This window comes from Macrotis lagotis, chromosome 2, assembly GCF_037893015.1.
Source record: "Macrotis lagotis isolate mMagLag1 chromosome 2, bilby.v1.9.chrom.fasta, whole genome shotgun sequence".
Classification (NCBI taxonomy): domain Eukaryota; kingdom Metazoa; phylum Chordata; class Mammalia; order Peramelemorphia; family Peramelidae; genus Macrotis; species Macrotis lagotis.
The window spans coordinates 224,387,115-224,405,660 of NC_133659.1; the positions used below are offsets into that span (position 1 = coordinate 224,387,115).

The 18,546-nt window shown below is 36.6% G+C and overlaps 1 protein-coding gene across 1 annotated transcript; it reads left to right on the top strand.

Annotated features, from left to right (window-relative positions):
• Positions 1–1,586: 1,586 nt before the first annotated feature.
• EIF4A3 (eukaryotic translation initiation factor 4A3) lies at positions 1,587–17,316 on the top strand. The gene is made up of 12 exons (XM_074224983.1): positions 1,587–1,814; positions 7,629–7,701; positions 8,521–8,587; positions 8,921–8,983; positions 11,452–11,584; positions 13,561–13,641; positions 14,240–14,381; positions 14,775–14,913; positions 15,386–15,501; positions 16,166–16,273; positions 16,359–16,486; positions 16,643–17,316. Exons 1-12 carry the CDS (start codon positions 1,646–1,648, stop codon positions 16,657–16,659), a joined length of 1,236 nt encoding a protein of 411 aa, XP_074081084.1. The 5' UTR covers positions 1,587–1,645; the 3' UTR covers positions 16,660–17,316.
• Positions 17,317–18,546: the final 1,230 nt, after the last annotated feature.

Genomic DNA, 18,546 nt, shown 5'->3' on the forward strand with positions numbered 1-18,546 from the left:
AAAATGATAAAATGGAATGATAGGTATCTTTTAATTCATATAAATACAAACAATACATATATCCCAATCTTTTACCCGAATGTTGTTTTATACATATATTACCTATGAGAAGCAATGTGGAATGGTGGAGAGCGAGACTTAGCCACCTCTCAGACATATAATAGCTATGTGACTAAGGGGAAGCAAAATCCACAAAACGTTTTAACTGTGCTATTTTCCAGTTTGGGTCTGTATTTCTATATTTATGTTTGGAAATACAGAAGAAATTCTATATTTCTTTCTTAGGTGTATATATAAAGAATTGGTGTTACTCTTTAGAATCATGTACAGCAATTGCTATAGTTCTTTGAGGAATTATTAAACGAATGAATAATCCTTTTCTACCAAATACATATTTGGGGCTGTTCTCTCAACTTGCATTTGCCCTCATGGTCCTCAGGGGGCACAAAAGGGGGTACAAGAAATTCAAGGAAGGGGGTGGCTAGGTGGTGCAGCGGATAGAGCACCGGCCCTGGAATCAGTAGGACCTGAGTTCACTTTAATAATTACCTGTGTGGTGCAAAAAAAAAAAAAAACCCAACCTAAAAAAAAGTTCAAGAAGGGTATCCAGTAGGTACCCACAGATAACAAGCTTGCAAGTCCCCACCAGTGGTTAACAATCAACCAGCAGACAAAATTAATACAAGTTAAAAAACATTCCCCCACCTAGTTGTGTGGCCTTGGGGGAGCTACTTAACGCCATTTACCTTGCAAAAAAAAAAAAACACTAAAAAAACCCATTCCCCAATAAAATACTTTGATTTGTATTCCCACAAACACGCTCTTCCAAAATGTCATTAGAAGAGCTGCTAGGCACAGTTCCATGGTAATCAGGTGCAGAAATCCTCTCTCCGGGGAACCTCCCTAAGACGCACCCCTCCGGGCAGGGAGTTTTCTGGGAGGATTGGACCAGCTCTGCTTCTGTCCCGTCAAGGCTCTTTGATGGACAGTGAAGCTTCATTCCTCGGCCACCTCCCTTCTCTCTGCCTGTCATGCCTTCGAGTGAGCCTGTCTACGCGACAGCTCCCTGGTTCTCGGGCCGGGCATCTCCCGGGGCAGATGCTGTCAGATGCCAGGGTCACTGGAGGGACATGTACGCAGAGCCAATACAACCACTACAAGGAACGCCGGGGCTCGGCTAGGTAAAGCCTCCAACAACCTCTCGTTTATGGCCCAGGCCCGCGGCCGCGGCTTCTTGCTCTGCCCGGTCCGGTACTTTAGCAGCTTCCTCTCCATCCCGCTCTTTGACATTCGGAGGAGTTAGCAGGAAGCTGTAAGGAGCCCATGGCGGGCTGGCGCGGCCTAGCGGAACGGCCCCGGCCCTCCCTTCCTGCTCACTCTTAACCGAAAGCGCGGCGCCTTGCCCGGCCACGTGACTCGGAGAGCCCAACCAGCCGTCCGCTCCTCCCGGGCGTACGCCCCCGCGCGTAAGGGCCTGTGCGGACGCGCTTGCGCACGCGGGCACGTAGGCCCGCCCACCCCTGACCCCTCGCACGGCGATGGGCGCGTGACGGCGCCGCCTGTTCGCGCTGCGCGCGTCGCTCTGAGCTCTTCTCTCCCGGCCTCGGGCTGCCGCGCGTGCGCAGTTTCCGGCTTCCCGGGCAGTATGGCTGCCACAGCCACGATGGCGACCTCGGGCTCCGCGCGGAAGCGGCTGCTAAAGGAGGAAGACATGACCAAGGTGGAATTCGAGACCAGCGAGGAGGTGGACGTGACCCCCACCTTCGACACGATGGGTTTGCGGGAGGACCTGCTGCGAGGCATCTATGCTTATGGTGAGGGGGCGCGGGGCCGAGCAGGCCGCCGGGGCCCGGGCCCAGGCGGGAAGGGCAGAGCCCGTGGGGGCAGGGAACGTGCCGCCCGGCCGAGTGTGCTGGCGGGCCTCCGGGTAACGGGCAGCCGGAGTGGTCCGAGCCCGCCCCGCCGGGGCCTGCCTCGCGGTCTCCGGGAGCGAGGGAGCTGGGGGAGGGGAGCTGCCCCGGGCCCATCCCCGGCCGGCGGAACCGCGGGCTGGCCGGAGCCACCCGGCTGCACCCTCCGTCTGCCCGAGGAGGGATGCCGCGGCCCAGCCGAGTTGGGGCCCGCAGCTGCTTTAAAACGCCCTCGATGGATGCGTCGTCCCACCGCTCGGGATTCTCTCCCTCCAAACTGGGGGCATTCTTCTACTCCGGACCTTTATCTCTTTGGGAGATGATCCATCCAGTTCGGTTCCCTTCGTTTTTACAAATGAGCAAATGGAACTTTCACAGAAAGGAATGCTTTAGCAGTGAAAGGTAGCCCAGAGAACTGCAACTGGTGGAAGAGGACAAACAGTCTATTTTAGCTAAAGTGTCAACTTTCTAAATACTTCTTTTTGCAGTTCTGTAAACTCTTGAAAGTTTAGTGAGATTAGAGTGATGGGAGAAAATTGACATTACATTTTCAATATAGTAATCAACTCACATTAAAGGCTTTTTCTTATAGCATCCCTGTAAGGTAGGAATTACAAATATTATCATTTCTATTTTCTAGCTGAAGATATTAGATATAGAATATCTTTTGCTCAGTCTCTTGATTTTGACATTGGGGTCCATAGTCAAACCCTGATCGGTTCCAAGTTTGGTTCCCCCTGCTGCAAGCTCATAATGATAAAATGGCAAATAGTAATTAAAACATTTAAGTATATTAATTTACTCTCTTTGAGAGTTGCGGAAACTCAGGCAAACAGATTAAATGCCTTGCCCAGTGTCATACAACCTGTAAGTGTATTAGGACAGATTTGTTAAGTTCCAACCAAGATTCTTTTTTTTTTTATTACAAGTCCTCCTCAGCCACTCTTAATTCTAGTGCCTTCCCTCATAAATCATTTCCTATTTCTTCTGTTTATAATAGCTTGCTTTGTATAGGTTTGTTCACACATTCCCTTTTCCATTAGATTTTGATTTCCTTGAGGGCAGGTACTGTCTCTCAACACCTTGCCTTCTACATACTAGGTACTTAGTAAATGTTTATGGATTGATTAATTTTTGATTTTGTCATTGGAATTCAGATTAATGAGCATTTACAAACCAAAGACATAGTCTCTACTACATTGTTCCTTTAACACTATTGTGTGCCTATATGAATTGACTGTCTCCTAAAGACTCACTTTGAGCATGTTATGGACTTGGAATCAGACAAAACTTGACTCTAAAGCCAAATTAAAAATGAGTTGTCTAAGCATGGTCAAGTCACTGAACCTTTCCTTTACCTTTAGTGGTGTAAGAGTACCTGTAGTGCCCATTTTAAAAACTTAATAGTCAACACTAACTGAAGCAATTTTCTTAACCAGGCTGTAGGATAATCTCAAAGGAGTAAGTAAATGATTTAAGATTTTTAATTCCTAGTTGGAAAATCGAATATATGTAATATTACTAGTAGAGAATGTTTATATTTGTATAAAGAATATTTATATTCTTGTGAGGAGGAAAAAGGAGACTGATATTTATGGTAATGAGAGGATCATGAATACTAGGAAAATTAGGTCAAAAAGTGAAGGATTGTTGAAAATTTACCAAAGGATCATTTTCAGGAAAAGTTAAATTATGAAACTTTAGTCTTTATAAAACTGACTGTACTTTTAAGAATTTCATACTTTATTGAAACTTAGTCAGATCCAAAGCCTGTATGAGGTATCATGGTTATTCAAGGCTCTTCAATTCCTCTGGCCTTTGTTTTGAACTTCTGAATTACATCTGCTTTGATATGACAGTGTTTTTTGGTCCCCTCATAGAAACTTTGTACAAAAGCTGGTTTAACTATGGAAATGAAGTAATCCCTAAAGAATCATTTATTCTTTCAGCATCCAGGAAGATGGATTTTTCCAAACATTCAGTATTACTGGTTTCTACTATCTGAAATAGGTGGTGTATTTATCACTTTGGTAAACTGAGAGTTTAATTTTCTGACTATTTTATCAACAGATATTTAATTATAAATACAGAATATACATATTTTTTATTTTTAAGCAATTTCATTTAAACAGAAATACATTTTCTTTAGTGTCTCACATTTGTCCCTTCTTGCCATTCAAAACCCCAGCAGTAAAGCAGACTCTTACTGTGCTCCCATTTGAACTAAACTTTTATAAGGTACACTAAGTGAGTTTTCTTGATTTCAGTCTGTCTTTTCTCCATCCTAAAACTGTGCATGACTATGACTTCCCTGCTTCCCTCTCTCCTTCCCCCCCCCAGGAGAAAATAAAATACTCCCATCTTTTTTCTTTATTAAAAAAAAGTCCACATTTCCCACTACCCTGACCACCTAGATTTCCCAGAACAGTGCTCCAATTTCCCATCTCCATGACTTCAAACATACTTAATCCTCCTACTTGTAGGTAGTCCCTCTTTATTTTTGCCTCTTGAAGTCCTTAGTTTTATTCAAGCTCAGCTCAGGGAACACGCCATTTCCTGATGACCTCCATCCTCTAGTTTTTTTTGTTCTCTCCCTCAAATTATTCAGCTGTGGACTTGTTAGGTAAAATCATACAAGTGTGGCAAAGCTAAGAGTAGACTTCAGAGCTTCTTGATGATCCCTAGAATGCTCATTCCATTTATAATATGTCTACCACATGCAAAGCACTGTGCTAAAGGAGTTTGGATGAAACAGTGTCTTTCCCTTCTTGGGGTCTAGTCTAATAGGCAAACAACTCTTAAGCAATTACTTGGGGAGATCCAATCACAAGTTGAGAGTTCACAAATTGAGGAGACCAACCAACAACTAAATGACTCCTCTCTACATCATAGACAACTAGTAACTACCCCTTTCTACCCTAGGAAAAGGATTTTATTTAACTTCTTGCAGATTTCTGTACCTATCAGCATTTTGAATTGGTTGGTTCTCTAACACAGGGCTGTCCAAAATATGACCTGTTTGTCGGTTTACTAAATGCTTTAGTAGATGAAGCCAAGCTACTGCAGACTTTCTCTAAAATGGCAAATCAAAATAAATACAGTCTATTGTTTCTTTTTTGCAAGGCAAATGGGGTTAAGTGGCTTACCCAAGGCCACACAGCTAGGTAACTATTAAGTGTCTGAGGTCAGAATTGAACCCAGGTACTCCTGACTCCAGGGCTGGTGCTCTATCTACTGTGCCACCTAGCCACCCCCAATAAAAACTTTTAAAAGTAAGGTTGGACAATCTCACTCTAATACAACACTGTTCACTGTTTGAACAACTTGTTTGGGAGACACTTGGTCAATGCTTGTTGACTAATACAGAAATCTTGGATGGTTCTTCATACAAAACATGTGGAATGAGCAGTTTCCACCATTTGACTCCAGTTCATCTTTCAGACTAATTTCACACTGTTACTTTCACTGGTGTTCCAGCCACATTGAATCACAGAATTTTTAAAGAGACCTCAGTAGTCATCTAGTTCAACTCATAACCAAAGGAACACCCACTATGACAGGTGGTCATTCTATTTCTACTTAAAGGTCATCCACTGAAAAAGAAAACCACCTCTCAATACCTTTCTACTTTTCAATAACTGATATTTAGAAAGTTTTCCTAGATAACCCTTTTAAGGGTTACAAGACACTTTACATATTAACTCATTTGATGTTCACAACAAAAGAGGTACTTGCTGTTATTAGTTTTTTTTAATTTTTTAAATTTCTTTTATTTCTTTGAATGCTATTTAATTTTTTCCAATTACATGCAAAGATAGTTTTCAACATTCACCTTTTTTGTAAGCTCTAAGTTCTACATTTTTCTACACTCCTTTCTCTCCCCAAAATATCAAGTAATCTGATAACCTATAGGTTATACACGTTCTTGAAGGTGACCTGTCTGTATTGGCAGTGTTGTTGAGGAACAAAGGTCCAAGAAATCTAGCTCTGAGTTTGCATTTGTGAAGTTAAGGGGAAAGTAAAAACAGTGGGGAAAGGGTAATCCCAAATTCTAGGAACTGTATTTCTCAGGAGATTTCCATGGCATTTGATGATAGAGTAATCTTCATCATGTAACAATAGAAGAAAAAATATAGCTAGCTGAATTCATTAACTCTGGAAATTTTGCTTTATTATGTACCTTCCTCAGAGGAATAGATTTGAATTAGAGCAGGCTAATTATGGACAGAACTACTTTAGATAATCTTTTCCTAGAACATTCCTTAGTCAAGCCTGATGTCTGAGTATCAAAATAAATTCAAAGTAGTCCCATAGCATGGGGCCCATAAGAGTTAGATTTTCAATAGATACTAATTAAAGAGAAAGAAATATATTGGATATAATACTTTATCCAGAGGCCAGTTTAGACCTTGCCTAACCTGAATTTTAGATTACAGCAAGAAAGAACAGAGCTGGACAACCAAGTAAAGGACAGTACTTGGTGCCTAAAGAATGTAAGAGAGAAAGGTTCTAGAAACTAGATGATATGGACTCAAAGACAAACTTAAAACATTTTTACTTAGGCTGGCACTTCTCTAATTACTCTTGATCTTTTTTTCATGTGCTCCTACATCTCTCACATCCCAAGCTAAAGGATTTATCAGTTCATTCATTTTTAGTCCCTCATCTTGTAATGTGACTATTTGGCTCTTTCATGATCCCCCTACCTGAAATGATTTGGGTTCAGGGCAGAACCAATGGTTAATCTTATTCCATTTTGCCTATTTTATTTTCATGGACAGCTAGAATTTGTTGACTCATATGGACAGAAACATAAGGCATAATTAATTTAGCTCTTTCCAGAAAAGCCTACTATTTTCATTTCATTTTTCATGTTTTTTTCTTTTACTTTACTTCTTTCTGTGACTGTTTGGAAATATTTAAAGGACTGCACATATGTAACCTATAACATAATTGGTTACCATTTTATAGGGTGCAAAGGGGGGGGAACTCAATTTTATTTTTAAAATGAATATTAAAAATTGTTTTTATATGTAATTGGGAAAAATAAATAACTTTAAAAGAATACAAAGTTATCTTTCAATATAGAAAAATTTAAATATTGGTTTTCAAAGGTAAATATATAACCTTTATTAATTTAGGAAATTCATTTATCCTGGATAATTTTGCTCAGTAATGGCAGATAATTTAAATTATTGCTGAATTAAATAGTAGCGACATTAAAAATTGACATTATAGCAATCTTAATAATCAACAAAGTATCCAAAATAGAAATATAAATAGTTGAAGAGCCGGATAACTGTCATATTATATATAAGGGTTCGGGTTTTTTTTGTTTTTTATTATTATTATTATTATTATTAAAATTATTAGGTTTTTTAGATTTTTGCAAGGCAAATGGGGTTAGGTGGCTTGCCCAAGGCCACACAGCTAGGTAATTATTAAGTGTCTGAGATCAGATTTGAACCCAGGTACTCCTGACTCCAGGACTAGTGCTTTATCTACTGCACCACCTAGCCACCCTGAGGGATGGTTTTTCTTGTAAGGGGATAGGAGAAGGAAAGAGAGGAGAGAGGTTAAAATTATTGTTGTTGTTGTTGTTGTTATTAAATAAACGTTTTGATTTTTAAGAAACTGTAGCCATAAAAAAAAAACCGAAAGAAAACCTTTCAGCTAGACACAAAAGTCTGAAGCATTTTTAAACATTTCATTTTGCAGGTTTTGAAAAACCATCAGCTATCCAACAGCGTGCTATCAAACAAATTATTAAAGGAAGAGATGTCATTGCACAGTAAGTTAAATTTATATGATTAATTTTAAAAAATCAAACATTGTAGGAGAAGAGAATTGTTAGCATCTTGACTGAGAAAATTTATTCCATTTTGATAAAATTTTAACCATATTTCTCTTTAATTTAGTTACTTTTGTAGTTGCTCTCTGGTAAAGAACATTTTGGTCTTACATAGAACCCCCCCCCCACACACACACACACAAGGCTTCACTTGACATTTGAAATAAGTTGACACAACTATTAATTTATAAAATCTTTTATTACTGATTTGCCTAACTTAAAGTACTTTCCCATAATTTTTATATTTGGAGAGGACTTTCGTGTGTGTGTGTGTGTGTGTGTGTGTGTGTGTGTGTATTGAAAATAAAGAATTTATTTTAGAACTATAAGCACAGAAGTCTGAAATGGTGAACTTTTGAGAAGCAGTGTTTAGGAAATAAAGAGGGAAAAGCTGTTCTTTGGAAAATATGATACTCTCAAATGTTTTTTATAGCTTTGGGTTATAACTTAGAAAATTAGACATTTTAAAAAGATAGCCAAGACAGTTTGCTACTAATATATAAGATAGCATTCATTATCCAATAGAGAATTGTGTGTATAATATGTTATATTGGTAATTCCTTTAGGGTATGGATTGAATTAAATGGTCACAGTTGGTCTCTTCTAATATTAAAATTCTGTGTTCCTTTAAATATTGAAATAAGAAAACAGTTGGGATTTAAGATTGATTTTTTTTTAATTATTGAAATATCATTGAAATAATAGAGAATTTTTTTTTATGTCCAAAAACCTCATTTTAAAGTACTTGTTCTTTTACAGGTCTCAGTCTGGTACAGGCAAAACAGCAACATTTAGCATTTCAGTTCTTCAGTGTTTGGATATTCAGGTAGATTATCACCTTTTAAATTTATGCTATTATCTACTAATTCAATCGGAACATTTTTCATCTTAGAAATTAAGTACTGTTTTTTCCTTAATGAATATATTATTTTTCAGTAAAAGAACAAACAAGAAGCTTTTTAAAATTATTCTTGTTCTACTTTAAGTCTTGGGAATTAAATGTTTGTGGTGTGGGTGGTATCTGGTATTCTATATTTGTAAAATTTATCTCCTTTGGAAATAAAAACGTAAAGTTAGAAGTCATATAACTAAAATATTAAGATCTGGTAAATACGTAAATAGAACCTGCTCTGAAGGTGCTAAATTTTTGTTTCAACAGGTTCGAGAAACCCAAGCTTTGATCTTAGCCCCGACCAGGGAATTAGCAGTACAAATTCAAAAGGTGAGAACACTAAGAAAAGTCAGTAAATTAGCAATTATTATTTTTGTAATTTTAATTACAAATATAGAAATTAGAAAAACTTTCTGCTAGAGAGTTTCTCTTCTGATTGTATTTTTTCTTTCCCCTAAAAAAAGTGATCATTTTCTGATTTCTTCTGGATGCTATAAATTATTACATTCTTATTAATACCTCTAATTTTATATTGCTAGTTTGTAAAGTAATTTGGTCTTTTTTTTTTCATTAAAAACAAGAATGAAGAAAGAAGTGAGCTGGTTATAAGTTATATTTATGTCTTTAAATAACCATGTGCACACATTTAGCATAAAACCATGCTAGTTATAACTTAAAACTGAATTTTAAAAAGCAACCAAGAATTGTTTTTTGTCCATAGAATACTGAATTGATGTCCACAGTCTTTGAAACATCTTGGAGAATGAGATACAGCTGTACTAAAGGGCAAATAATATAACTTTCAAAATAGGGAAGAAGGTAGTCTACAAACTAAAGACCAATGTGCTTATTTCAATTTCTGGAAAAATTCTAAAATTTACCATTAAAGCAATAGTTAGTGAATATGAAGGGTTTGGGCTAAACTATCCTTTTTTTTTTTTTAAAGTTTTGCAAGGCAAATGGGGTTAAGTCACTTAGCCAAGGTCACAAAGCTAGTAAATATCAAGTGCCTGAGGTCAAATTTGAACTCGGGCCTTCCTGACTCCAGGGCCAGCTCTCTAATTACTGTGCCACCTAACTGCCCCCCAGACTATTTTTTTAGGTGTTTGGTTTTTTTTTTTTTTTTGCAAGGCAAATGGGGTTAAGTGGCTTGCCCAAGGCCACACAGCTAGGTAATTATTAAGTGTCTGAGACCGGATCTGAACCCAGGTACTCCTGACTCCGGGGCCAGTGCTTTATCCACTACACCACCTAGCTGCCCCTCAGACTATTTCTTTTTGATAGGTCTATTAGCCTGGAGGTTAAGGAGAAATGGTTATATGTATAGTTGACCTAAAATTTAGCAAAGCTTTTGACAGTCTCCTCCTAATCTTTTATACAAGAAGTCTAGTGAAATGCTCCCATGGATCTGTATTTTAATCATTTACAAGTTAACATTTTAAATTAATGGCTTCGATAAAGAATATATAGCTTGCATATTAAATGTATAGGATTGTGCCAAAGTAGAATATACAGCTAATTGTTGAATGGCAGAGTCCAGATAATAAAAGGTCTTGACCTTCTAGACCAGATGTAATAAGATGAAATTTAATTGGGATGTGTCCTTCATATGAGTTAAACAATTAATTTCACAAATTCAAGATGGAGGACTGGTGGTTATGGGGGAGGGGGGATCTGTAGATTTTAATGGATAGTAAAATCAAAAAGCAGTTTTTAAAAAAATTTTTAATTATAGGCTCATCAAGAGTGATAAGGAGCCTAGGAACTAGGACTACTCTTTCTCTGATCAGACAACTTTTGGAATATTTTTATTTCTGGGTGTCATATTTTAAGAACCATAATAACAGAGAATTTCTCAGGGCCACTGCCCAGAGCCATGAGATCATAAGATTTAGGAAATTGTCTAATCCAACCATCTCATGTTATAGGAGAGGAAACAGACCCAGAGATGTTAAGTAACTTGACTAAGGCTACATAAATAGGGCATACAGGTAGTGTAAGCAATAAGGCAAGGCTTTGACTGCAGACCTGCCCTCTTAATCTTCTTAATCTGTCATCCTTATACTGATATGATGTGGGTGGGTTAAAGGAAATTAAGATGATTAGCCTACAAGAGGAGATTACCTAGGGAAGGATGGGGAAAGAGTAGCAATAGTTGTCTTAAGTTATTTGAAAAGTTGTCATATGAAAGGAGGATTAGGCTTCCTCATAATTAGGACTATGTAAAAGTGTAATGAGATTTCTGCTGAAGCAGTGAATTTCCTCTTACTTGAAGTCTTCAGAGACTGGGTAACTCTTACTGAATAGGTTGGAGGGGATTTGTGTTTTGGGGGTGGTATTGGACTAGGTGGCCTTTGAGATTCTGAAGTGATAGCTGCATCCTAAAGATTATATTGTTATTGAGGTGGGCAGCTAGCATTTATTTACTGTTCATTATACTGTGTTAATTGCTTGGGATACAAAGAAAGGCAAAAGGAAAAAAAAATCTGCTCACAGAAGCTCACAGTCTAATGGGGGAATAATTTCCAGGCATTGTGGTGTCCTGGAAAAACTGCTGGGGTTTCAATTTGGTGCTATTATTTGACCTTGGGCAAGTCTCCTAATCTCTCTGAACCTTTCTTCTTTGGTAAATGAAGGAACTGGACTAGATGATTTCTAAGGCCCCTTCCAGCTCTTTTATTATTCTATTCTATGTTTGAACTCAGTTAAAAGTCTGCCTTAGTAGAGAGTGTTTGTAAGTATAAGCAATGAGTTACTAATCTCTTTCCCTGATTCCCCCACTCCTCCTTTGTATACAGGGTCTTCTTGCTCTTGGCGATTACATGAATGTCCAATGTCATGCCTGTATCGGGGGAACAAATGTTGGTGAAGATATCAGAAAACTGGATTATGGGCAGCATGTTGTTGCTGGTACACCAGGTCGGGTATTTGGTAAGTATGTTTCACCATGCCAATTTCCTTATAAAAAAAAAAACTTGATCCCTACCATCCATTCTTTTCCTTCTTGCCAAAGCCAAACTCCTAGAAAAACTTGGTATTTGAATTGTCTCTTTGGTTTTCTCAGTCATATCATAACACTGAGGGGAAACTGAGGCTACCTTCTTCAAAGTTATCAATGATCCATTTTAAAAAATCATTTTAGTAATAATTTGGTTTTATATCACCTATATTTACAAATATATCCCCCTCCTTGTCACCTCAGGGAAAAAAGATATTCAGCAAAATAATTTATTACTTGAGTGGCAGTATATATACCACATCACTGCTCTACCCTCCAAAACCTGCACCTCACAATTTGTTTAAATATTTCCCATGGACATCTACTTTGTATCAAGGGCTATTAAAAAATTGATAATAAGGGGCAGCTAGGTGGTGTAGAGGATAAAGCACTGGCCTTGGAGTCAGGAGTACCTGGGTTCAAATCGGGTCTCAAACACTTAGTGATTGCCTAGCTGTGTGGCCTTGGGCAAGCCACTTAACCCCATTTGCCTTGCAAAAACCTAAAAAAAAAAAAATTTGATAATAAAAATATTGTGAGAGAGAGAGAGAGAGAGAGAGAGAGAGAGAGAGAGAGTGTGTGTGTGTTTTAGCATAATTTCAAATTGCTTTCTAGAAGACTGGGCTCAAATTACTGTTGCACCAAGTATATTTAGTGTGCCTGTCCTTCCACAGCCTCTCCAACATTGACTATTCTTGATTTTTGTCAACTTGGCTGAGGTTAAAGGTTCGATTTTTTTTTTTTTTATTTTCATTTATTACTTTAGTGTTTACTTTCCAAATTATTCTTAGTTCCTCATCCTTTACCCCATATAAATAAATCAGTTAACAAATCTCTCCACTTTTACATTCTCAGATAGTCTTTTCTTTTCATACTTAACCATTATTCTATTTCAGATCCATATCACTTGTAATCTGGACTACTATAATAAGCCTCTTCGTTGATTTTCCTGCTTCATGTTTTTCTTTTCTTTTTTTTAACATTGTTATCAGTGATTTTTGTTCAGCAATTAAAGCCCTTTCACACCCTCAATTCAACTTAATTTACAGTCTTATTATAGGTTCCTCTCCTTCAAGCACTGTTTATTCCATTTAAATTGGCCATGTTGTCATTCCTTGCCCATACAAATGCCCCACATGTAATACCTCATCTCCACCTCTTAGAATTCCTAATTTTCTTCAAAATTCAGCTCAAGCACATTTATAACAATTCTTTCCCCCACAAAAGGGGAGTGGAAGAGTCAAGGAAAGAGATTAGTAACTCATTGCTTATACTTCCAAACACTCTTTACTAAGGCAGACTTTTAACTGAGTTCAAACATAGAATAGAATAATAAAAGCTGGAAGGGACCTTAGAAATCATCTAGTCCGGTTCCTTCATTTACCAAAGAAAAAAGGTTCGGAGAGATTAGGAGACTTGACCAAGGTCACACAATAGCACCAAACTGAAATCCCAGCAGTCTTTCCAGGATACCACAATGCCTGGAAATTAACCCCTCATTAATAATTTATAAGAATTCTTTAAACTACTGGGTTCTCCCTAAAAACATCTCAGAAAAGAGATGTTTGTTTTATTTATAGTTATTATATATGCATATGTGAATTATCTATTATATGCATAAATATATTATAAATATAAATAAGTAAAATATTTCTATATGCTTGTTTTTGTGTGTGTTTTATATGTGGTCTTTCATGATAGATTATAAAGCTCTTAAGCAGAGGTCTTTGTATCCTAAGTACCCCCTGCAGAACTGCCATAAGAGGCCATTAATAAGTTATTTCGCCAATGAAATTAAGTGATATTTCAATTCATTGATTAGCTAAAGTTTTATGTTTATGTCTGATTTAATATGGAGTGACAATGATAAAAAAGTGATCTTGGAATCTTTTTTAAACTGATTTGGTAGATATGATTCGTCGAAGAAGTTTAAGAACCCGTGCTATCAAGATGTTGGTTTTGGATGAAGCTGATGAAATGCTTAATAAAGGTATGCTTGGCCAAAAATAAAGGAAGTTTTTTTTTTCCTTAGCTGTACAATATACCTCTAATGTCAGCTAGCTCTTTTGTGAATACTTAATATTGTTCAAAAAGGGGCACTGGCCTTTTGGAGTATATATATAGATTGGTATCAGTGTTCTTTCTCTAATTTTTTAGTTGCATGTTTAGTTCATTGAGGTTCCTCTTTCTCCAATTTGCTTTCTTTTTTTTTTTAATCAAATTAACCAGAGGTTTATCAGGTGAAAGAACAACTCAACATGCCCTTCTGATGGTTTGTCATTATCTTTTGATTTACCTTGGTGTGGGACACAGTAAAATCCATATTTGGATATTTTTACATATCTATTTTAGTTTTCTGTTTGCAAATTCATCTCTTTAACGTTATAGCTCTTAAGAGTGCAAATTCCTTTAGCCAATGCAGAGCAATTCATCTGGAATTTAGAGTTTTAAAGAGTTCTTGGAGCATTCTGAGAAGTGAAGTGACTTATCCATGGGTCACGTAGCTAGTGTGTGACAGATAAAAAAAATAGAAACCATTTCTCTTACACTACATTATCACTCCTGAATGATTTGATTTCTCTTTTTAGGGTTCAAGGAACAAATTTACGATGTGTACAGATACCTGCCTCCAGCTACTCAGGTGGTTTTGATCAGTGCCACATTGCCTCATGAAATTTTAGAAATGACCAATAAATTCATGACTGATCCAATTCGCATCTTGGTAAAACGGTAAGTGACTTTGGAATTATTTTTCCCTGGTTAGTATAGTTTTTTTAGCTAATTAGTGATTTATACGATTTGTTATAATTATTAATATTAATTATGTACTGTTTGGGAGAACTCTCCAGGTTGTTCATTTAACCTAGTTCTAATGTCAGTTGATATTATACATTTATATTTGGGAACAAAATACATAGTAATAAAGTTGTAGAAAGTTGACATTTTTGTTATGCTGGAAAGTTTTATTTTGTAACATTTCTGGTGAAGGTCAGTTGATAATGTACCTAATTATCACAAGTTGAATTAGTGTTCTAGTGGTAAGATATTTTGCAGAAACACTAGTTCCTCAAAATATGACCAACATTAAAGAATTCTATATAATTTTTTTAACTTGTCTTTAAGTGATGAATTGACTCTCGAAGGAATCAAACAGTTTTTTGTGGCAGTGGAAAGGGAAGAATGGAAATTTGACACTTTGTGTGATCTTTATGATACCTTGACCATCACTCAAGCAGTCATCTTTTGTAATACTAAGAGGAAGGTACAGTAATCCCATTTTGTCTAATTGGGAATAAATTGGGGACAGATTCCATTATTAACTTAATTTATAATGTTTGAGGGTAGAAGAAACTGGTTTCTCAATTTTCCTTTATAGACACTTCAAATTTTATCTTTTCTCCAAAAACTCATTTCATCATCTCTAACCTTGCAGTATAGAGATTCAGTATTTACTCTAAATGAAATGTTTCAATGCCAGAACAAAATCCATTAACTTTTACTGTGTGAGATGTGTGGTAGGTGACATCTATCTCCTCTTCCTGGTGAGGCATTTGTGATTTCTGTGGGTTATAAAATTAGTTCTTTTTTTAAAATGCTATAGTATTAAAAATATTCATATGAGAGAAATTTTAATTAAATGAAGCATATCAACTATTCTTTAAAAACTCTACTAGTTTGGTTAAATCAGTATGTATCTATGAGCTTAACCTTTGTTCTGGTTGTTTTGCTTATAGGTAGACTGGCTGACTGAAAAAATGAGAGAAGCCAACTTCACTGTTTCATCAATGCATGGAGACATGCCCCAAAAAGAGAGAGAGTCTATCATGAAAGAGTTTAGATCTGGTGCAAGGTAACATGATTCAGTAGAAATGCTATGATCAGATATAGGGTATGTAGTGTTATTTAAGGCACCTCCTAGGAGGCCTTTTTTGTTTGAGAATACTTTGAACATATCAGTACCTAATCTTTTCACTTCAAAATATCTTCACTTTATCTTTTGGCTAAAGCATTCTTGTGACTGGGAATCCTTTTTTTAAGATAAGAAGGGATAAACACAAATCCACAGGTGCTATTTCCTAGATTATTCTGTAAACTTGTAAGTACATACCACAAATAGGGCCCCATAAAAGACACTAGGGATACAGACATGAAAAAATATTACTGCAAAATGAGAATAAAATCTACAAGATAAAAATCAGAGACTAGCAAGATAATATGCAAGTTCCTGTGGGGAGACATGAATATTTGGTTTTAATAATTAATTTAATATTTAATTTTAATTAATATTTTAAACTAAAATAATATAGCCAGAAGAAAAGTATATGGAAGGAATAATGTGTTGGAATTTCATAGGAACTGGAAGATAGTATACATGTCTTCCTAGTTAGTTGTATACATAAGTGATAGATTGAGTGAAGCAAAATAAAAACCTGTTTTTCTCTTGTTTGGGAAAGTAGTACAAGCCAACTAAGATTTATGTTGAGGCTAATAATTAAATTGTTTTTTATTTTCAGCCGAGTACTCATTTCCACAGATGTCTGGGCCAGAGGATTAGATGTTCCTCAAGTCTCTCTTATCATTAACTATGACTTACCAAATAACAGAGAATTATACATACACAGGTACTTGAATAGTTTTTTCCTTATTATTTTCTCTTTGATGTAGTTACCTTATATTTATAACTAAATATTTGTTTTCTTCTTAAAGAATTGGTCGATCCGGTCGATATGGTCGAAAGGGTGTGGCAATTAATTTTGTAAAGAATGATGACATCCGTATTCTCAGAGATATTGAACAGTACTATTCAACTCAAATTGATGAAATGCCCATGAATGGTAAGTGTATAGAAGTCAATCTCAGTATTTCTATAACACCAATCTATGCTGTAAGATATTTTTAGAGATTTTTAGAAAAATAAAATACTGATGTCTGTTATGTTTTTTGTTCACTTTTCATATACTTATTTCATTTATACCTCATTTTTATTTTAGTTGCTGATCTTATCTGAGGATGATAAAAGTTTTGAAGACCATTTGGACATATTTCCCTAGTTTTATACTACATTTGAAAGTTGGATAGCTTACTATATGTCATATAAGTACAACTTCTATTTAATAAGAGGGTTTATTTGCGTTAAACTCTCTTCTCCCAGCTCCTGCCCCATAACTTCTTTGTGGGACTTCTGCCTGTCTGCGTGTAAATTATGCATTAAGTCTGTTTTTCATTAAAAAATGAAAAATTTTCACATAAACTCCAGTTGACTTCACTTCTTTTAAGGTAGCAAATTATTGTATTAAAGAAAATGGATTACAAAAGTACATATTGTACTTGTTCCTAGAGTTGCTTCACATACTATGGAATTCTTTAAAAAAAACAAAGAAAGAACTAGAATTCAAAAGATTGATCTTTCCATTGATTTACAGTCTTTGTAACCTCAGGTGAGGTTTTTAGACCTGAGTTTCCCCATGGAGATCATGAAGATGATAATTTGATTGCCCCACCTTTTCACCTTGCCCACACCCTTGAGTCATCTCTCTTAAGATCTGCCAATTTTCACCATTGTGCCCCAGGACTCTAATCCTGGGCCCTCTGCTGAGAAGATTCTCAATTCCCTAACCAGACAAGGAACTTTCCTGATGACCAATAAAAACTCCTTAAGAATAAACATTGTTCATTTTTGTCTTTATCCCACTGTCTTGTTGAAATATTACATGTCTACTTGGACCAACCTGGTGTTTTCATTTCTGGAAGGTAACTCCCTCAATTAAATCATCATGATCTTTCACTATAATCTAGGAATGTTTCCTGGGACATTGGATTTTTAAATGATTTCTGTATGTTTCAGAAAAAACTTAAATCCAGGTCTTCTTAATAGCAAATAAGCCAGTTTAACTGGAACATTCGAGTTTTTAATAAAGAAAAATAATGTGAAATAATCCTGAAGAAGTAGACGTGAGCAAAATTGTGAAAGACTTTAAGAGGCAAAAAAAGGATTCTATATTTTATCCTAGAAAAGTGAAGAAGCCCTAGAAGCTTTGACAATGTAATGACAAACATGTGCTCTAAGGGATGTTACCCAGGCAGTTCATCAGGCTAGAGGAGAAACTACATGGAAGAAACCAAGATAGGTTATAATGGTCAAAGGGAAAAGTAGTGATTGAATAAAAAAAAAAAAACTTAAAATACTACGTATGTATAAAGCTGTATAATAACTGCTGGGGTTAGAAATAGGGAAAAGGAAAAAAAACAGCCATCATAAGGAGCTCCCATTCTAATGTAAAGTTATGTCAGTCTAAATGTCAAATGGAAGTGGTCTTAAGGCAGAAGGAAAATAGATACTGATGCTGCTTGGTGTCATTTTCGTTGACAAAATTAAATGATTTTCTTATTTGTCAGTGCCAAGGTCTTTGTGGTATCCAGTTCCTCGGTACCTGGCTTCTAAGAAGGGATATTTCAGGACCTACACAACTAGCTTCACAAGGATTATTCACCTGTGGCTTGAGGACCAGCCTGATAGTGCAGTTGGTCTGTGATTGCATCTGTTTGGTGGGCCGTGGTGACATGGCTACTCCCAGATCTCTTGGGCTTAATTGCCCAACCTGTTCTCCAGGATTTGCTCCCTATATTATGAACTGTAGGGACACCAGGCTGAGGATATGACAAAGATGTGAATACTAGGGTGGTTGTAGACGTGAAAGAATGGGTGTGAAAGTGAAGGGGTAGAATCAAAAAGAGTTAGAAACTTAGTGGATGTGAGAGGTGAGTAAAAGGTAAAATTGGAAGATGCTTCTGATCTTGTGGATTTGGATGACCGAATGGATTTTGTTAACTACAGATAAAGGTAAGTGAGGAATTGGGAATAAGGGGGAGGAGGGAGGGGAGGCATTTGACTGGA